We start from the raw sequence: 22,587 nt of genomic DNA on the forward strand, positions 1-22,587 counted from the left end.
GTTGGGAGGCCAAGGTGGGAGGATCACTAGAACCCAGGAGTTCGAGACCAGCCTGGGCAACATAGTGAGATCCCCCTACCATCTCAAAAAAGTAAAATAAATAAATAAAAATAAATAAGAACCAAAATATAGTATTTTTGTTGGCATAATACAAAATCGGCTTTATTTATCTTTCTTATCTTAATGTCTTCTATCTAATCATACAGCACACCCCTCTCACTTTTCAATACAAACTACACCCTACTTATCTACAATTTATTACTCAACTCAGGAAACTCCCCTAACTCAATCCCCTCTACGCTTGTTGCCACCTACTTAAAAGTTTGAGACTATGCACCCAAGGGGGAAAAAAACCCTCCATAATAAAGGACTTCTCTTTGGGGAAAGAAAGAATTCAGACTTCTATTAGGGCATCTTAGCCAAGTTGGCCAAGAGAAAAATTAAAAGTTCAGCAATTCTGAACCACTAAACAGAGACAGTTCTGAAAGCACTGCTCGAGGTAGTTAAGCATGGCAAGACGAAACTGAAGTCCAACCTAACAAGCTACATCACACATGACAACACTGAGGGTACCTCTAACAAAAAGACCAAAGTCAAAGGACATGGCAAAGCCAGTAGGAGCTAATGATTTGTATTATGATAACCCATACTTAATATTTACAGTTTAGTAAATTTATATTTTTATTTGATATTCTAGAATAATTCTTAAAATATTAAATATATTACCTATCTATTTATTTATTTAAAGGCAGGATCTTGCTTTGCTGCCCAGGCTAGAGTGCAGTGGCACAATCATGGCTCACTGCAGCCTTGACCTCCTGGGTTCAAGTAATTCTGTCTCAGCCTCCCAAGTACTTGGGACTGCAGGCACACACCACCACGCCCAACTAATTTTTTTTGGTGGGGGCGGGGGTAGGGGTTAGATATGGACTCTTACTATGTTGCCCCAGCTGATCTCAAACTCCCAGGCTCATGCAATCCTCCCAACTCAGCCTCCCAAAGTGCTGGGATTACAGGCATGAGCCACCGCATATCCAGCCACTTCACTGATTTGATTTCAGTTTTATGAATTTCAAAAGCTTTGAATAAAACCCAAATGTTATATTAATACTAGTACTACAAAAAGTAATCTTAGTTCAGTGTTACAATCACTATTTAGTGTAGCTTTTATGCGTACATGTAATTACTTGTTTTAAGAGATGGGGTCTTGCTATGTTGCCCAGGCTGGAGTGCAGTGGCTATCCACAGCCAGAATCACCATGCCTTATAGCCTTTAACTCCTGGGCTGAATGATCTTTCTGCCTTAGTCTCCCAACTAGCTGGGACTTCACACGCCACCACCACACTCAGCTAGTTACCTTCTTTTAAATATATTCCCCTACCACAACTCTTATGTCTTAAAAATCATGCCTTTTGGCTGGGTGCAGTGGCTCACGCCTGTAATCCCAGCACTTTGGGAGGCCAAGGCAGGTGGGTCACCTGAGGTCAGGAGTTCAAGACCAGCCTGGCCAAGAGGGTGAAACCCGGTCTCTACTAAAAATTTAAAAAAAAAAAAAAAAAAAAAAAAAATTAGCTGGGCGTGGTGGCAGGCGCCTGTAATCCCAACTACTTGGAGGCTGAGGCAGGAGAACTGCTTGAACCCAGGAGGCGAAGGTTGCAGTGAGCAGCGATCGTGCCATTGCACCCCAGCCTAGGCAACAAGAGCGAAACTCCGTCTCAAATAATAATGATGATAATAATAATAATAATAATAACAACAACAACAACAATAATCATGCCTTTTATTCCTTCTCTTTGTCTTTTCCATTCTCACTTAGCTATGCATGTGTGCCTTCTGGTTATGACTCCTCTCTGATTCTTTCACACTTTTACTTACATGTCGGATGTCTTCTTTCACCTGTTTCACACAGTTTTTGAAAAACCGTTTCTTCCATGAAGCCTTTCTCACTGTACACAAATATAAATTGGTACTCTCTGCTCTGCAACTAGGATTTTCCTAGAAACACTTACATTACCAAAGTTTTCCCTAAGCATGTTCCAGGAAACATTAATCACATGAGACGGCTAACCAAGAAAGGGATTCCATGGTTAAATAAGTTTGGAAAATGCTGAATATCCTACCCACCCCCTCCAGAAACTCATGGGTCTTTTTATTAAGGGTACTAAAGTCCAGTAGCATGAAAGCAGGTTTAACTTTAATTTGGTAGTTCCTAAACTTTGACAGTGAAACCCTAAACTATCACCAGTTTTTGGGAAATTCCGTTGTACAAAGTAAAAATTTGTACTGTTATTTCTGTTCACTACTATAGTATGGTATATTTTCTCCGTATCTCATCACATTTGTCAGTTGATGCATATGTGCTACATATTGCAATCTGAGAAGCCTAAGAGGACAGAAGTGAATTCTTATCCTAGTTGATACTAAAAATAGTATGCATGTGTGGGGATGTCCTATAAATGAATTTCAAAAGCTCTTCACTTTTCTATTATCAGGCTTTTTAAGTCTTTTTAAAGTGAAATTGATCGTCCAAAAATGTGTATTTTAATATAAAATTTTCTTCTGGAAATGTCTTAAATTTAAAATATTTATCAGAAGGCTAAGGTGGGAGGATAGCTTGAGCCCAGGAGTTTGAGGCCCGCCTGAGCAACACAGCAAGATCCTATCTCTTAAAAAAAAAAAAACACGAAAATATGATAATATTTGGTCTTTGTTGATCTAATGTAGATTTTTTTATACCCCTTGTTTCTATTATTTATTTTTAAAAATCCAGTGACACCAAGAATATTGATGTCCTTTTAAAATACCTTCTTTGGGCCGGGCGCGGTGGCTCAAGCCTGTAATCCCAGCACTTTGGGAGGCCGAGACGGGCGGATCACGAGGTCAGGAGATCGAGACCATCCTGGCTAACACGGTGAAACCCCGTCTCTACTAAAAAATACAGAAAACTAGCCGGGCGCGGTGGCGGGCGCCTGTAGTCCCAACTACTCGGGAGGCTGAGGCAGGAGAATGGCGTGAACCCGGGAGGCGGAGCTTGCAGTGAGCTGAGATCTGGCCACTGCACTCCAGCCTGGGCGACAGAGCGAGACTCCGTCTCAAAAAAAAAAAAAAAAAAAAAAAAAAATACCTTCTTTGGCCGGGCACGGTGGCTCACGCTTGTAATCCCAGCAAGTTGGGAGGCCGAGGCAGGTGGATAACCTGAGGTCAGGAGTTCAAGACCAGCCTGGCCAACACGGCAAAACCCCGTCTGTACTAAAAATACAAAAATTAGCTGGGCGTGGTGGTGCGCATCTGTAATCCCAGCTACTCGGCAGGCTGAGGCAGGAGAATCACTTGAAGCCGAGAGGTGGAGGTTGCAGTGAGCCAAGATTGCGCCACTGCATTCCAGCCTAGGCGACGGCAAGACTCATCTCAAAAAAAAAAAAAAAAAAAAAAAAAAAATATATATATATATATATATATATATATATCTTCTTTGAGGCCAGGTCTCATCTCATGGCTCACACCTATAATCCTAGCACTTTGGGAGGTCAAGGCAAGAGGATAGCTTGAGTCCAAGAGTTCAAGACCAGCCTGGGCAACATAGCAAGACATCATCTCTAAGAAAGTTTTAATAGTCAGCTGGCCATGGTGGCCTGCACCTATAGTCCTAGCAACTCAGGAGGCTGAGATGGGAAAGATCACCTGAGTCTGGGAGGTCAAGGCTGCAGTTATCCATGATCACACCACTGCACCCCAGACTGGGTAACACAGTGAGACTCTGTTTCAAAAAATAAAAAATTAAAAATCCCAGCCGGGCACAGTGTACTTCACTCCTATAATCTTGGCATTTTTGGAGGCTGACGTGGGCAGACTGCTTGAGCCCAGCAGTTCGAGACCAGCCTTGGCAACGTGGTGAAACCTTGTCTCATCTCTTATTCATTTATTTTTAAAAACTAGAAAGATGTCTTGCTATGTTGACCAGGCTGGAGTTCAGTGGCTATCAACAGGCATGATCAGGGTGCACTGTGGCCTCAAACTCCTGGCCTTAAGTGATCTTCCCATTTCAGTCTCCCAAGTAGCTGGGACTACAGGCAAGTACCACCGCACCCAATAAGATGCATTTTATATTACAGCACAATAGCTATAGGCCAGGTGCAGTGGCTCACACCTGTAATCCCAGCACTTTGGGTGACTGAGGCGGGCAAATCGCCTGAGGTGGGCAGACTGCCTGAGGTCAGGAGTTCAAGACCAACATAGCCAACATGGTGAAACCCCGATTCTACTAAAAATACAAAAATTACCCGGGCATGGTGATGGGCGCCTGTAATCCCAGCTATTCAAGAGGATCACTTGAATCCGGGAGGCAGAGCCGAGATCGCCACTGCACTCCAGCCTGGGCGACAGAGCCAGACTCTGTCTCAAAAGAAACAGACAAACAAACATGCTATAAAAACATGAAACATTCTTAAGTTACCAATGAATTTCTGGAACTACAAGATGTTGCTATATGAATAGGTCCTTGAAATAATCAAAATAGGAAACAGTTTCCAAATTATATGTTCTTTTGCTATTCGCCAGTATTAATAAGGGCTTAAAAAAAATCCATGATTATTAGATTATTAACCTTTAGATTATTAGCCTTAGATTATTAGATTATTAACCTTAACATTTCACATAGAGTATGCGGGATTAATTGGAAGAATTTAAAGCTTATGCAGACAGGCCTGCATAAAACATGCTATAATAACTGTATATCATAATTGCATTTTAAATAACTTATCATTTGCTGAATTTTCTAAACGTCAGGTAGTTTGCAAAACACTTCATATGAAGCATCTTATTTAATTCCACCAACAATCATATAAGGTGAACTATACAATTATTATCTCTATTTAAAAGTTTTAAGAGGTGAGTAGCAACCATAATGTCTATTTGAGATCAAAGTCCATGTTCTTTACCAACTAACCACCATACAACAGTACAATACAGTATGTCTCCCTATATACATAAATCTAACAAAAAATTGTGTCCTATGGCAGCAGTTCTCAACGTGTGGTCTGGGGTCACACTTAAGAAAGATTCATTGATTAAGCACTTTTATGTTTTTGGAGCCAGGGTCTTGCTGCTGTCCAGGCTGGAGTGCAGAGGCACAATCACAATTCAGTGTAGCCTCAACCTCTGAGGCTCAAGCAATTCTCCCACCTCAGGCTCCTGAGTAGCCAGGACTGAGTAGCCAGGTATGCGCCGCCATGTCTACCTTTTTTTTTTGTACGGATGGGGGTCTCACTATGTTGCCCAGGCTGGTCTCCAACTCCTGGGCTCAAGCAATCTTCCCACCTTGGCCTACCACAGTGCTGGGATTACAGGCATAAGCCAGCACACCCTGCCAATTACAGCACTTTCTACGTTCCATGCCTTCTTCTAGGTGCTGAGGATGCAGTGGTGAACAAAACAAATGATCTGTTGTTAGCGGTTTACATTCTTTTTGGGGGTGAGGGGGGCCATGTGTCTCAACAAATAAGCAAATAAATGAATAAACAAGGCAGTATCTTATAATGAGAAAAGCTATGAAGAAAATAAAGGCCAGGTGTGGTGTTTCACGCCTGTAATCCCAGCACTTTGGGAGGCCAAGACGGGCAGATCACAAGGTCAAGAGATAGAGACCATCCTGGTCAATATGGTGAAACCTTGTCTCTACTAAAAATACAAAAAAATTAGCTGGATGTGGTAGAGAGCGCCTGTAATCCCAGTTACCCAGGAGTCTGAGGCAGGAGAATCGCTTGAACCCAGGAGGCGGAGGTTGCAGTGAGCCGAGATCATGCTATTGCACACAAGACTCCGTCCCAAAAAAATAAAAATAAAACAAAATAGGGGCCGGGCATGGTGGCTCACACCTGTAATCCCAGCACTTTGGGAGGCCGAGGTGGGCAGATCACCTGAGGTCGGAAGTTCGAAACCAGCCTGACCAACAGGGAAAAACTCCATCTCTAGTAAAAATACAAAATTAGCCGGGCATGGTGGCATGTGCCTGTAATCCCAGCTACTCAGGAGGCTGAGGCAGGTGAATCGCTTGAACCTAGGAGGTGGAAGTTGTAGTGAGCCGAGACTGCGCCATTGCACTCCAGCCTGGGTAACAAAAGCAAAATTCCATCTCAAAAAAATAAATAAATAAAAATAAAATAAATAGAAAGAAACTAAACCTAAGAATTTAAAAACTTCCATTAACTCATAAAAAACAATAAATCCATTACAATTAATAAATTATTTTTTTTCTTTTTTTTTTTTTTTGAGATGGAGTCTTGCTCTGTCAACCAGGCTGGAGTGCAATGGCGTGATCTCGGCTCACTGCAACCTCTGCCTTCCAAGTTCAAGCAATTTTCCTGCCTCAGTCTCCCAAGCAGCTGGGATTACAGGCGCACGCCACCATGATGGTCTAATTTTTGTACTTTTTAGTAGAGACAGGGTTTCACCATATTGGCTAGGCTGGTCTCGAACTCCTCACCTTGTGATCCGCCAGCTTGGGCCTCCCAAAGTACTGGGATTACAGGCATGAGCCAACTCGCTGGCCGCTTTCTTTTTTTTTTTAAATGAAGTCTCGCTCTGATGCCCAGGCTGATGTGCAGTGGCACCATCTTGGCTCACTGCAACTTCCACCTCTGGGTCCAAGTGATTCTCCTGCCTCAGCCTCCCAAGTAGTTGGGATTACAGGGGTGCACCACTATGCCTGGCTAATTTTTGTAGTTTTAATACAGACGGGGTTTCTCCATGCTGGCCAGGCTGGTCTCGAACTCCTGACCTCAAGTGATCCACCCACCTTGGCCTCTCAAGTTGCTGGGATTACAGGCGCTCAGGGAGCTACCCTGTCTAGCCAATAAATTATTTCTTAATTAAAAATAACTGTATTTTGTAAAACAAAAATTTAGTGGGAGTAAATTGCTTTACATTTTTGCAAATCTGTTTAATGGTCTGGCTTAAAAGGAGAGAAGTGGGTTCTCCTACTTGCTTCTATATGAGAATGGACAGGTACAAGGCTGTTTGGGAACTTTTATCCTGTACATACCACACTGTCCATGGAACACTATAAAATACCAATACACTTTTAAAGAAGCAGGAAGCTGTCTACCATAACGGTAAAGTGGAAGCCTTGGAGTCAAGACTGGCTAAGTTTGCAACCTGGCTCAATATATTGTTCATTAGTTGTGTACCTTGAACAAGTTATTTTAACCTCACTGAGCCCTCAAGTACTTAATTTATTATCATTTATAGGGTTTATTATTTTACCTGTCACCAGTGTAATTTACATATACATCACTAATAGATTTACTCAGTAATAATATATTAACTAATGAATTGTCATATTAAATGCAATCACGTAAGAACTCAGTAAATGTTATTTTCTTACTAAACTATTAGTGTTATGTTTGTAAAATTAACTACATTAATGACTGGAAATTTAAGAACATTATTAAGTAATAACAACATTCTTGTAAGTAACTTGGGCTTTGAATCCACTGTATTTCTTTTCTTTCTCCCACTTACCTTCACCTTCTGCTTATATAAAACAAAAAGGAAACTAAAATTATGCTTAACCACCCTGAAACCAGGCATGGTTTCCTTTTCCTACGCTATAAATGTTCTGACAGTTTCCCCAAAATAATCAATTTACTTATCTGAGACTCAATTTATAGATTTTTAATAAATTTATAAATTCATCTGTTATACATTTATCTTTTATAAATTCATATTTTTAATAAACTTACAAATTCCTGTTTTGCAGAGCTGACATCAAGATTATAGGTAATACATGTTTGACAGCTAGTGAGGATCCTCAGTAAACAATAAGGATCCGGCAATACAACCAAAGTGATACCTATTCTAAACTGTTAAAGCATATAAAACTCATATTATCATACTTCCCAGAACCACTTATATTTGTTCAATTCCTATCTTAGTTACTAAATGTTAAGTTCCTTATAATTCCATCTCTTTCACCACCCAGTACAGGGGTTTACACAGAGGAAGCACTCAATATTTCCTTTTTTTTTCCTTCTCTCTTTTTTTTTTTTTGAGACAGAGTCTCGCTCTGTTGCCAGGATGGAGTGTAGTGGCGCAATCTCGGCTCACTTCAACCACTGCCTCCTGGGTTCAAGCGATTCTCCTGCCTCAGCCTCCTGAGCAGCTGGGACTACAGGCACATGCCACCACGCTCAGCTAATTTTTGTATTTTTAGTACAGACAGGGTTTCACCATGTTGGCCAGGCTGGTCTCAAACTCCTGACGTCAGGTGATCCGCCCACCTTGGCCTTCCAAAGTGCTGGGATTACAGGCATGAGCCACCGTGTCCAGCCAGCACTCAATATTTCTAAGTTCATTTTCTCCTTCTGTATCTTTAGGCATAACATATTTTAAGAGAATTTTAATCTTTCAAGTAATACTGCCTCCTAGACACAAAGATCATCATTTTAAAAGACTGTATCATGCTACGCTCTAAAACTATGATAATAGTAAAGGAACACAAAAACAGCTCAGGATCCATTCTAGGTTTTTTAAAACAAAAAATGTTAAGTTATAATTCCAAACATTAAAAGATCCTTTTTTCCTTTCACAGTGCAACTTTTACTAAAGGGTAATAAAGAATCACCCTATCTCTCTGCTAATGGATTCCAAAAAACTAGAAAGTGCAAGTAAGTGAAATTAATTATAAGACAAAGAAGTGAAGAAAGAGAGATGAGGGAGAGATCAAGGCCTCAATCAAACACTAGTAAAATTTAAACCCAGCAAACCAAACATTTCATTTCTTTCTTCAAAGGGCCTCTATTTCAATATTTCTCTAAAAATAAGAGAATAAGAATGAAGCATTTTTAAAAACTATCTTTATCTTAGCCAGAAAAGCTTTAATATTTCAAAGCGCAGATGGAATTGTTGCCTTTTCTCAAAAGGAATAACTAAGTTCTACTACTTTCTCCCTAAGACGTACATTCCTCCAGTGTTCTATAATTAATATCTGTGGGGGCAGTGGAATTTGAAATCACTACAAAACACAACTACTTTTTGTTTCCTTGACAAATAGATGAGAAAGTCAGTCAAGCTGGTTTGTAAATTGTTCCGTTCTTGGGTAATTTTTATTAGGGTCTCTGAGTTCCTTCAACAAATTAAACCTCATATATCCTTAATTCTCAGTTGAAATTTTAAAACAGCTGACCAAAATCTCCCCTTTTGACTTTTAAAAGTACTGCTATAAAACAGTAAACACTTGGAAAAAGTGGGAGGAAAACAGAGACCATAACTGACAAAAGCCTAGGCGGAAGAAAGAATTTTGATGCAACTGGCCAGGCGCGGTGGCTCAAGCCTGTAATCCCAGCACTTTGGGAGGCCGAGGCGGGTGGATCACGAGGTCAGGAGATCGAGACTATCCTGGCTAACACGGTGAAACCCCGTCTCTACTAAAAATACAAAAAAAAAAACTAGCCGGGCATGGTGGCGGGCGCCTGTAGTCTCAGCTACTCGGGAGGCTGAGGCGGGAGAATGGCATGAACCCGGGAGGCGGAGCTTGCAGTGAGCCGAGATCACGCCACTGCACTCCAGCCTGGGAGACACAGCGAGACTCCGTCTCAAAAAAAAAAAAAAAAAAAAAAAAAAAAAGAATTTTGATGCAACTATTATTTATTAGTTTATGAAAGGCAGGAAGCCAAATCATTAAGAGTAAAATCATTCAACCCAAGGAAGCTGATAACAACAACAAAAAAGAATAAAATCAGTAAGCCTCTACTCCCTAAAAAATTACGCACATACATACACTCATCCCTCCTCTACAGACAAAACTAACATGAAAGTAATTCTGGAATGGCCTGTGGGGGCAAATTTTAATATTAGCGTTTTTCCATTGCCATTGTAATTTTCAAGATATCTCCATGCCACAGAACCATGTGAAGTTTTGTCAGTAGTGTTTCACACTTTGAGTTATGGGAATGTTTATTTGCTGCAAAATTTACCCTTTAGCTTACTATGGAATTTGGTATAGCAAAATTATGTTTCACATATTTCTTCAAACCCACCTAAGGCCATGGATGAAATCACCCTTCTGCTGTGAGAGACAAAGCAGCTGAAACGAAGAAGACAACAACGGCTTGGAAAGTCTCACAATACGGACAAAAAGCCTTAATATATACCATTACAGTAATTATAACTTATAATTAAGACAGTTCCATGTTTTGAAACATTGCCAGAAACCTGGAAAAATACCACCTATAACTCTATGAACCTAGAGCAATGGAATGAAAAAAAAAAAAAAAGGTGACTTAGGCATCTAAAGGGGAGGGAGAGGATGGATAATAATGCAATTATAACAGAGCTCCTGCTCAATGAATCCAGAAATGCCATTAAGCCTAAACCAAGAGTAAAAATATGCAAGAGACCAAAATAGATTTATTATTTCTTTGGGAGGCTGAAACAAAGTTTACCTTGAACCTCAAAAAGAACCTAAGTCAATAACACACTAGACTAAGTAGAAAGAGTCATCTAAAATACTAGAATGCCCCAACGGCCTTCTGAGAATAGAGTAATAAACAAACTTAAAGTGCTTTTCCTATATTCTTATTCGACAATCAACAAAGACTTCTTTGACCAAATGTATGAGGGATTTCCCCATACACACCAAGCAAGCAATTCTGCAATGAACACCAGCTAGGTACCCTCCAATTCAATTCTGACACTGGAAGAGAGCATCAGATCCCACAGACTGAGTGCTCAGTCTCACAAGACTGAGCCTCACTTCCCATGCCAAGCACGAATCTCAGGTTGTTTTAACATTTGCTCTGACCCAACCACCATAAATCGGGGTTCACACAACCCCCTTCTTGGATTCCATTAATTTGCTTGAGCAGCTCACAGAACTCAGGGAAACACGTTTACGGGTTGATTATAAAGGACATAACAAAGGACACCAATGAACACCAGATGAAGAGATGGAGGGGGCAAAGTAGGGCTCAGAGTGCAGAGCTTCCACGTTCTCTCTGGGCATGCCAACCTCCAGGAACCTCCATATGTTCGGTTGTCCAGAAGCTTCCTGAAACCGGTCCTCTTGGATTTTTATGGAAGTTTCGTTATGAAGGCATAATTGATCATTGGCCACTGGTGTTCAGTTTACGCCTTCAGCCCTTCTCCATTCCCCAGAGGTTAGAGGGTAGGGCAGAAAGTCACAACCTCTAGTCCTGCCTTATTCTTTCCAGTGACCAGCCCCTATCCTTAGGCTACCCAGGGGATGCTAACCATCAGTCAACTCATTAGCATACAAAATGACACTTATCACTTTGAAGACCCAAGGATTTTTGAAGTAGTATGCCAGGAAACAGGATAGAGACCAAATATAGATTTCACAATACCATAGCCCTCTCTCTGGACCTCTTCTCTATCTGTACTTGCCACTCTATCTTACTAGACTTACTTCCCTATCTACACTCTCTCTCTAGTTGATCTCTTCCAGCTTCCTGGCTCTAAAAACAATCCATATACTAGACACTCTATGGTGACTGCTGAACAACTCTATGAATATACTAAAACAATTGAATTGTACACTTTAAATGAGTATTTTTTTGTGAATTATATCTTTAAAAAGATTTCTTAAAATAGACATCCCAAACCTAACACATCCAAAACTAAATTTCTCATCTCCTTCCCAAAATCTGCTCCACTCACAGCCTTCCCCATATCAATAAATGTAACTCTTATCTTTCTAGTTGCTCAGGCAAAAAAAAAAAGTCATTCTTGATTATTCTCCTCTCTCACCCCACATTTAATCCATCTAGAAATCTGGTTGGACTTACTTTCAAAATAGATCTAGAATTAAATTACTTATCACTTCCACTGGCCAAAACCTGGTCCAAGCCATCAATATTTTACACTGGATTACAACAGCCTGGGAGGCTGAGGCGGGCGGATCACCCGAGGTCAGGAGTTCAAGACCAGTGTGACCAATATGATGAAACCCTGTCTCTACTAAAAATACAAAAATTAGCTGGGCATGGTGGCATGCACCTGTAATCCCAGCTACTCGGAAGGCTGAGACAGGAGAACCGCTTGAACCTGGGAAGCAGAGGTTGCAGTGAGCCGAGACGGTGCCATTGCACTCCAGCCTGAACAACAGGAGCAAAACTCAGTCTCAATCAAAAAAAAAAAAAAAAAAAAAAAAAAAAGAGTTCATCTCCTTCTGCTTAAATGGCTTGCCATCTCACTCTGAATAAAAACCGAAATCTTTTTTTTTTTTTTTTTTTGAGACGGAGTCTCGCTGTGTCTCCCAGGCTGGAGTGCAGTGGCGTGATCTCGGCTCACTGCAAGCTCCGCCTCCCGGGTTCACGCCATTCTCCCGCCTCAGCCTCCCAAGTAGCTGAGACTACAGGCGCCCGCCACCACGCCCAGCTAGTTTTTTGTATTTTTAGTAGAGACGGGGTTTCACCATGTTAGCCAGGATAGTCTCGATCTCCTGACCTCGTGATCCACCCGCCTCGGCCTCCCAAAGTGCTGGGATTACAGGCTTGAGCCACTGCACCCGGCCAAATACAATGCCTATAAAACCCTTGGTGAATCCCATTTCTCCCCTCCCCAACACCATCCACCATAATCTCTTTGAACTCATCCACTAATCTTCATTTTAACTACTCCTTTCCAGCCACAGAAGCTTTCTTGCTGCTCCCGAAACTCACCAGGTACACTCTAACCTCAGGACTTTTGTTTTTTCTGTTCACTTAGTCTTGCACATTCCCACCTCATATCCTCATGTCTATATTGCTTAATATCATACCTCCCTACTCAAATGTCACCTTCTCAGTGAGGCCTTCCCTTACCATTTAATGTAAAACTGCAAACCCTTCTGTTTCCCGCTTCCCTGCTTTCTATTTCTCTAGAGCATTTATCACCTTCTATTATGTTTAATATTTTACTTATTTGTTTGTTGTCTGTCTCCCCTTACTAGAGTATACGCTGTCTTTGTGTGTGTGTTTGTGTGTGCTTCTTTTTTGAGACACAGTCTCACTCTGTTGCCCAGGCTGGAGATCAATGCAACCTCCACCTCCCGGGTTCAAGCAATTCTCCTGCCTCAGCCTCCTGAGTAGCTGGGACCACAGGTGTGCGCCACCACGCCTGGCTAAATTTTAAGCTCTGTGAAGGCAAAAATTTTTGTTCATTTTGTTCTCCTGCTGTATCCCCTGTGCCTAAACAATGCCTGGCACAGTAGGTGTTCGATAAATACTGAAAAAACTGAATGCAAGGTAGGGATTTATAAACAAATTTCATCTTATAACTCAAAGTTAGGGTCTGTATCTACCCACCTGTATTACTAATTTGTTTATGTATCATATGTGATCAAAAAGCTGTATGCCTATGGCAATACTGTTACACTCTATATGTCATCAATCTAAATGAACCTCGTATTTAGAAAGGTTTTTACCTAGACGATAGCTTCAATAATTACGTTCCATTTGTTTTCCCTTTTTTAATCAAAAACATAAATAAAAGCCTATCAGAACTTCAAATCACTAAAAGATAGTTTTGCCACAGAGGGGAAAAAAACAAAAAACACAAGAATTTAAAATCTTGACATTCTAATTAATCTATACAGTCTAAATCTTGAATAAATAAGGAAGCTATCAAAATTTTCTTGCACTGTAGAAAATATTTTATGGGCCGGGCGCGGTGGCTCAAGCCTGTAATCCCAGCACTTCGGGAGGCCGAGACGGGTGGATCACGAGGTCAGGAGATCGAGACCATCCTGGCTAACACGGTGAAACCCCGTCTTTACTAAAAAATACAAAAAAATAGCCGGGCGAGGTGGTGGGCGCCTGTAGTCCCAGCTACTCGGGAGGCTGAGGCAGGAGAATGGCGTAAACCCGGGAGGCGGGGCTTGCAGTGAGCTGAGATCCGGCCACTGCACTCCAGCCTGGGCGACAGAGCCAGACCCCATCTCAAAAAAAAACAAAACAAAAAAAAAACAAAAAGAAAATATTTTATGAATAGGAAAGGCTGTGTAGGATGGTGGGTAAGAGTGTACACCGCAGATTAAGAATGCCTGGGTTTGAATTCTGTCTCCATCTCCACCATCTATTAGCTCTGTAACCATGGGCAAGTTACTTAACCTCTTGGGGTCTCTGTTTTATAATCTGCAAAATGGTGATCATAATACCTACTTACAAGAGTTGTGAGAACTGAATGAATTAATATGTGTAAAATGCTTAGAACAGTGCCTGGCATATAGTAAGCACTTAACAAAAGTTAAGCTATAAAATTATTACCAGCTTCATGATCCATCTAAGGATCTAAGGATCCAAACTGAGAAACCATTGGCATAGATAACTGTGCTTTGTAAATCCTCTGCAAAAAAAAAATCCTGTATGAAGATATTTTTTTCTAGTCCACGTTTATATGTTTCATTTGTAAAAAACATACCAGCTTGCATTGAGATTTACTTCAAAGTACTAAGGGAGAGGAGGTAAAGTTAAGGAGATAGGTGAAAAAAGACTGTTACGTGGTAACTACTGAAGTGGGGAGATCATAGAAAGGTGGCGTGTCATTACCCTTCTGTTTTTATACATATTTAAAGTTTCTATGAAAAACAGCTAAGAAGAGTGTGGTGGCTCATGCCTGTAATCCTAGCACTTTGGGAAGCCAAGGAGGGTGGGCTGCTTGAGCTTAGGAGGTTGAGAGCAGACTGGCAAACATGGCAAAACCCCCTCTCTACAAAAAATACAAAAAATTAGCTGGGTGTGGTGTGTGCACCTGTAATCCCAACTACTTGGGAGGCTGAGACAGGAGAATCACTTGAACCCAGGAGGTGGAGGTTGCAGTGAGTCGAGATCGCGCCACCGCATTCCAGCCTGGGCAACAGAACAAGAATATGTCTCAAAAAAAAAAAAAAAAAGACAAAATGGATGTCATGAACACAGTATTTTCCATTTTGTCCTACTAGTTCTTCAAAGAATACGCTAATTTACTAGAGAGGCTGGTCCAATTCGTCTCTTACAAACTGGGAATGTAATTTCCAGCACTGTGCCAAGGTGCCCAAAACAAAATTCTGATGCAATTATTTTTAATACTCTGGATCTTAAAACTTTATCTGCATAACTATCATCATCATAAATAATAAACAATTTGAATGTTTTCTATGTGCTAGGGCCCAATGATGAAATACATGCATTATCTTCTTAAATCTAGCCAAAAACCCTGAGAGATCATACGATTCCTCTACAAGTAGACAGAATTATCTCTACTTGTAGACTGTAGAATTTTCATCTACAGGTACAGAACTACTATGAAAAACAGAGGCTCACAGTTTAAGTACTTTGCAAAGTGTCATCCAGTATTAAGTGACTGGAGTTAACATGTTAACACAGGCCTAACTCTTTTATACTTTTCCATATTGATTCACATTTTACATTAAAAATGGGAAAGAAGGGCTGGGCCTGGTGGTTTATGCCTGTAATCCTACCACTTTGGGAGGCCAAGGCAGGCAGACAGCTTGAGCCCAAGAGTTTAGCCTGGGCAACATGGCAATACCTCGTCTCTACAAAACACATAAAAATTTGGCCGGGCGTGGTGGCTCACGCCTGTAATCCCAGCACTTTGGGAGGCTGAGGTGGGTGGATCACTTGAAGTCAGGAGTTTGAGACCAGTCTGGCCAACATGGCGAAACCCCGTCCCTACTAAAAAATACAAAAATTAGCTGGGCATGGTGGCATGTGCCTGTAATCCCAGCTACTCAGGAAGCTGAGGCATGAAAATCACTTGAGCCCAGGAGATGGAGGTTGCAGTGAGCCGAGATCCCGCCACTGTACTCCAGCCTGGGCGACAGAGCGAGACTCTGTATCAAAAAAAAAAAAAAAAAACCCAAACATAAAAATTAGCCAGGTGTGGTGGCATGCACCTGCAGTTCCAGCTACTCAGGAGGCTGAGGTGGCGGGATCGCTTGAGCCCAGGAGGTGGAGGTTGCAGTGAGTGGAGATCATGCCACTGTACTCCAGCCTGGGCAACAGAGCCAGACTCTGTCCCTCCCCCACCTCCCCACAGAAAAGAAAGAAAGAAAGAAGTATAGAAATTATAATCTGGGTAAACTGCACATCAAATCCATGCCTCCAACTACTGTACCTGTAATTTCTTTCACTAAATTATAAATGCTTCCTTCTGATAAACAGAAATTAAAGCAATTCTGCTCCTTAAGTTCTTGATTAGCTATTTCACAACATTATGTTGGCAAATATTTACTGATTGCTAACTGTATGCCAGCACTATTCTAGTTGTTTGGGGACAGAGCAGCAAACAAGACAGCCCTGTCATCTGGTGGAGGGAAGCCAGACAATAAACGTAACAAACAAGGTAATATATACTGAAAATAATATGATACGACAGCAATTGAAGGCACTACTTGAAATAAGGTGAGGCTGGGCGCAGTGGCTCACGCCTGTAATTCCAGCAATTTGGGAAGCTGAGGCGGGTAGATCACCTGAGATCAGGAGTCCACGACCACCCTGGCCAACATGGTGAAACCCTGTCTCCACAAAAAGTACAAAAATTAGCCAGGCACTGGGTACGGTGGCTCACACCTGTAATCCCTGCACTTTGGGAGGCTGAGGCAGGTGGATGACCTGAGGTCCGGGGTTCAAGACCAGCCTGGTCAACATGGTGAAACCCCGCCTCTACTAAAAATACAAAAATTAGCCGGGCATGGTGGCACACACCTGTAATTCCAGCTACTTGGGAGACTGAAGCAGGAGAATCACTTGAACCCGGGAGGCAAAGGCTGCAGGGAGCCGAGATCATGCCACTACACTCTAGCCTGGGTGACAAGAGTGAAACTCTGTCTCAAAAAAAAAAAAAAATTAGCTGGGCTTAGTGGTGCATGCCTGCAATCCCAGCTACTCAGGAGGCTGAGGCAAGAGAATCACTCGAACCTGGGAGGAAGAGGTTGCAGTGAGCTGAGATCATGCCACTGCACTCCAGACTGGAAGACAAAGTGAGACTCTGTCTCAAAAAAATTAAATTAAATTAAATTAAATTAAATTAAATTAAACAGATACACGTAACTTTAAAAATCTATTAAGACTCCATCTCAAAAAAAAAAAAAAAAAAAAAAGAAGGTGATCAAAGAAGGTCTTTCTGAGGAGGTAATATTTGAGCTTTGATCTAAACAATGAGAATGAGGCAGGATGTGAAGAAGCCCAAGGTAGGCAGAGCCGATTGTATAGGACTTATAGATCAACGTAAAAGAAATTCAGATGTTCACGTTGTTGCAATGAGATATCACTGCAGGGTTTTAAAGCAGAGGAATGACATTTGTTTATGCTACAGAAAGATCACTTGAGAAAATGATGGTCTGAGGTCGGGAGTTCGAGACCACCCTGGCCAACATGGTGAAACCACGTCTCTACTAAAAATACAAAAATTAGCTGGGCGTGGTGGCGTGTGCCTGTAATCCCAGCTGCTCGGGAGGCTGCGGCAGGAGAACTGCTTGAACCCTGGAGGTGGAGGTTGCAATGAGCTGAGATAGTGCCACTGCACTCCAGTCTGGGCGACAAGAGCACAAAAATTCCGTCTCAAAAAAAAGAAAAAGAAAAAAAGATGGTAATGAACGCTATAGTCAAGCAAATTAAAAGAACTCATCATCTATGAAACATATACTCAGGTAGCCTATTTCTCTAAATTATTTCCTTTAATATAAACAAAAGTCTCATTACACATTATGAAATAAAGGATAGGCCAGGCACAGTGGCTCACGCCTGTAATCCCAGCACTTTGGGACGCTGAGGTGGGCGGATCAAAAGGTCAGGAGTTCGAGACCAGCCTGACCAACATGGTGAAACCTCGTCTTTACTAAAAATACAAAAATTAGCGGGGCTTAGTGATGTGCGCCAGTAATCCCAGCTACTCAGGGGGCTGAGGCAGGAGAATCACAGGAACCCGGGAGGCAGAGGTTGCAGAGAGCCGACATCGTGCATTCCAGCCTGGGCGACAGAGTCAGAGTCCATCTCAAAAAAAAAAAAGGAAAGAAAAGAAAAGAAAAGGACGCAGTGGCTCATGCCTGTAATCCCAGCATTTTGGGAGGCTGAGGCGGGTGGATCACCGGAGGTTGGGAGATTGAAACCAGCCTGACCAACATGGTGAAACCCCATCTCTACTAAAAAAAAAAATACAAAAATTAGCCGTGTGTGGTGGCCGGCACCTGTAGTCCCAGCTACACAGGAGGCTGAGGCAGGAGAATTGCTTGAACCTGGGAAGCGGAGGTCGCAGTGAGCTGAGATCGCGCCACTGCACTACAGCCTGGGCGACAGAGCGAGACTCCGTCTCAAAAAAAAAAAAGGATAAAAATAAAAATATATCTGGAACATATCCTCAGGTAGCCTATTTCTCTAAATTATTTCCTTTTATATGAACAAAAGTCTAATTACACATTATGAAATAAAGGATAAAATAAAAATATCTCTGGAATCTAACAGTTACTTAAATTTATACTGAGGTCTAAATATAAATATGTTACTAAATAATGGATGTCAGAAGAAAAAAGATAAGCAAAGTGGCATCAGGAAAATGAACAGAAAGGCTGGGAATGACAAAGATACCTACTTCACAATTTTTCCTAAAGCTGACTTAGAAACCAAACTCAAACTAAACTAAGTATAACTGTAAAGAAATAAGAACTTAAATGAAAACAAGGCCCATGCATAAACTGTTTTCATTGCGCCCCACACCATTCTGCTGAATATTTCTCTCAAAACACTTTATTTACAGTGAGATCAATGAAGTTCATTAAATGTAAATACAAAATGACTAAAATTACCCTTAATCATTTTAGAAAGTTAAATTCCATTCCGCTAGAAAAACAACATCAATGTATGATGTTGTTTTAGCCAAAAGCACTTAACTATATAAACTACACACAATGCACTTCAACTGACACACTGCCCTCCTGGAGCATTCATTTTTTCACTCTTAAGATATCAACAAAGGAAATAAGCTCAGGCACAATAGCAACAACAGCTGAGGTAAAAAATTCTGGCTTCATTATATCTCATTATTGCTGACTAGAAAAAAAACTGTAATTGTCACTGGTGATCCCACACAGCAGAGACAGGACGGGGACCAACTTATTCTTGCAAATGATATAACCATACAGTTAAAGCCCCAGAGCCCAAGGTGAGGAAATGTAAAATGCTTGTATAGTTTAGTAAAAATGTTTTAAAATAGGGTGGAGAATAGGTTCTCTCACTCACATTAGAACTGCTTGCAATATATCACTGGTGTACCAAGTACATTAAACATTATTTTACAAAGTTAATGCTGAAGTCAAACCCTAACCCCACCATTTTACTGAGTAACCTTAAGCAACTTAATTTCTGAGTCTTAGTTTCCTCGTTTGTAAATCAGTGATTAAAAAATCTACTTCTCAGACGATTTTAAGGTACAATGAGATGGCTGGGCACATAGCAGATACTTAACATGTGAGTCTTCGATGATGACTGTTAGCATATTTGATGTTTTTGCACGTTATAATTTTATCTCTGGGCAAGAAAACTATTTGATCTGTTATTGGTAAACACAGGTAATTCTGTCTTGTATCTACTAATTTCTCTGCATTATTATTCAAAGAACCACAAAACATCCCTCTCAAAACTTTAAACACAAATAGTTTGAAGCATGGGGCCTATAATTTTGCAAACTTTATCTATCTGTTCTCTAAAAGGTAAACAAATCAAAACACTACAGGAGCAATGGCAAAAGTGAAATAAGGCAGAATAACTGGATGATGGGTCTCACTGGTGAAATGCCGCAGGCAGGAAGCAAAGAAAAATTCTAATAGATATATATGGAGTAAGAGTTAACCCTCTCTTCTCAGCAGGAAACAGTGACTTCTCCACACTTCCTCCTGTAAGATTTGAAACCTTCTGCAAACAATCCATGCTTTAACAGAGCTCATTTCTGTAGTAAAGCAGCAAAATGGAAAAATCTCCAGGATAAAGACAAAAAAGGCATAACTGGAGAAAAAGGTACTACATATTCAAAAAGCACATTTCCTTTTGTGATTACCCATGAGATCAACTCAATTGTGTAAAAAGGTATTTCAGGTAATTAAAAAGTAACGGGACCGGGCACGGGGGAGCTCACGCCTGTAATCCCCGCACTTTGGGAGGCCGAGGCAGGTGGATCACCTGAGGTCGGGAGTTCGAGAACAGCCTAGCCAACATGAAACCCTGTCTCTACTAAAAATACAAAAAATTAGCCGGACATGGTGGCGGGCGCCTGTAATCCCGGCTACTCGCGAGGCCGAGACAGGAGAATCGCTTGAACCCGGGAGGCGGAGGTTGCAGTGAGCCGACATCGCGCCACTGCACTCCAGACTGGGCGACAAGAGCAAAACTCCGTCTCAAAAAAAAAAAAAAATAATAACTGGACACGATTTATATTTTAAGGTATTAATGATGATACTGACTATGACTACAGTATCGCAGTTGTTTCTGGTCAGTATACAAGAAACCTGTATTATATTGCAGCAAACACAGGTACAGGTAAAACCCGGTGGTGCCTCAGATCTATGCAGAGCTCATGCTGCTTCTTAACATTCATCCAGGTAAGGCTCTCCTTACTACACATCACAAGTTTTAGATACATTCATCCAGACAAGGCACTCCGTATTAAACATCACTGGATTTACTACTGCTTAAAACCACAGCTTGCCTACCATCAGGAAAGCCAGAAATCACTAACACGTCAAGGCCTGTAAGAAATAAACAGACGCTACAATTTCCGCGAAGGTTCGGAAAAATCAATACACCTTACAAGGTTCTGAAATATTAAAAATATATATACGTAAATCTCTATGGATCTGGGCCCAACGGCCCAAGGTCACAACAATTCAATAGCTAAAAAACCCAAGAAATGAGTCTCCTGCAATTCAAGACAATCCTGGCTAGGAATGGAGTCTGGGTTTGGGAACACTAGGGTCAAACCTTTAATGTGAACAATCCCAACCAAACGCTGAGGCTCCGTGGGAAAACCCCAGGCGTTTCGGGCCACACTTCCTTCCATTTCCCCAGTCTTCCCTTCCCTAGTCACCCCCAACACTCACATCTCCGGAGCCACTTCATCCAGTGGTAGACGATAGTACTGTGGTGTTTTTTGTTCTCTATACACCAAGACGACAAGCCTTGAATGGATTCCATGGTGTTGGTTACCGACTGGAATTTTCGATCCAACGAGGACTCCAGAGCCCCTGCCGAAGAGGCCGACGAGGAGGAGGCCTTACTGCTGCCTCCGCCGCCGCCGGCCGCCATCTTCCCGGTTTGCACAAGCGCTGCTGCTCCTCTGGCGGCGGCGGCGGCGGCGGCGGCGGCGGCGGCGGGAGCGGGCAAAACAATCACTGCGAGTGCGTGAAAGCCGTAGGTGGGGAGGGAGGCTAGGGGGTGGGGATGGTGCACGCGCTGGGCTCTTCTGGAGGTACGGACGGGAACACCAGCTGCTGGGCACGCTGGCAGCTCCTACACGCTGCAAGGAGGGGCTGCGGGTCTCAGAGGTTTTTATCAATATTGTTCAAGGGGTCGTGTTTAAACCAGTCAGTAATCACGGAAAAATTACGCAGAAAACAGGACCTGCAGAACCTTTCAAACCGCCTGACGCCGAAACTAATGGTTTTATACTTTTCGGCTCTCAGTGCTAAGGCCCTTCCCCGCCCCTATCCCCACACTCCTGTGAGCCAGGTCAGGGGTTAATATCTTAAATTTAATACTACCCGACTGCCCCTTCAGTTGCAGAAATCTTTCTCTCCTTTAGACTGGCTAGCACAGAAAAGGTCCAAGGCTACCTAGTCAGGATTTTTTTTTGCAACGCAATAGCAGCACAGGGGCAGCAACAGTATCGCGCACGCGCCGCTTAGCCCCACCCCCCATCCCTGCTTCCTTCTCAACCTTGAAAGCAGAGGGAGGTGTGATGGCGCGGCAATCTGACCAATCAGGAGTGCAGAACCAGAAGCGCGCGCAGGAGCTCTGAAGCCCCCAGGACCCAGGAGGCGCTACGATTATTTGTGCGCCTGCGCAGAAGATGAGCGTGTAGCTGGATGGAAGGAAAAACTAAGAGGGATGGGTGAGGAAGCTGGTCTAAGGTTAGACGGGGGGTGGGGGGTGTTCCACCGCTCCGCCCCGCTTTTTGCTGCTTTGGTCGCTCTCTTGGGTGTGTTCAGCTCACACAAGAGAGACAGAAAATTCCCACCACTGAGCCCACTGTTAGTCTTTGGCGGCTGCAGCCATCGCCCCCAACTCCTCGGGGAAGCAACGCGCGACAAAATGGCTGGCAGCCATCTTGCAGCACCACAAAAGATGCGCATGCGCCAGCTCCAGTGAGCCATTCACTACGCAGACTCCGAGACCAAACCGTATTTCTCGCTTCCCTTGGATAACATTCACAGCCGCTTGACCATTTAGGTTAGAGGAAAAGGAAATAAATGAAGAAGTGAAAGGAAATTTTCCTCATAAAATTTTTCGAAGCGAAAACAGAATGGCAAGATGTGACCTCATTTTCGCCAGCTATGACACAATCTTAAAATTGCATAATACATTATAGTTTGCAAGAGTCTTTAC

At 42.2% G+C, this 22,587-nt stretch overlaps 1 protein-coding gene across 10 annotated transcripts in view; it reads right to left on the bottom strand.

Annotated features, from left to right (window-relative positions):
• The window catches only part of LOC105498239 (regulation of nuclear pre-mRNA domain containing 2), a 120,340-nt gene extending 98,472 nt beyond the window's left edge, over positions 1–21,868 (bottom strand). For all 10 annotated transcript variants that reach the window (XM_071086164.1, XM_071086145.1, XM_071086163.1 and 7 more), the window contains exon 1: positions 21,084–21,868. In XM_071086164.1, coding sequence (XP_070942265.1) covers positions 21,084–21,288 — 205 coding nt within the window. In that variant the 5' untranslated portion in view covers positions 21,289–21,868. The remainder of the gene's footprint in view (positions 1–21,083) is intronic.
• Positions 21,869–22,587: the final 719 nt, after the last annotated feature.

Source organism: Macaca nemestrina, chromosome 1 (assembly GCF_043159975.1).
Source record: "Macaca nemestrina isolate mMacNem1 chromosome 1, mMacNem.hap1, whole genome shotgun sequence".
Classification (NCBI taxonomy): Eukaryota; Metazoa; Chordata; class Mammalia; order Primates; family Cercopithecidae; genus Macaca; species Macaca nemestrina.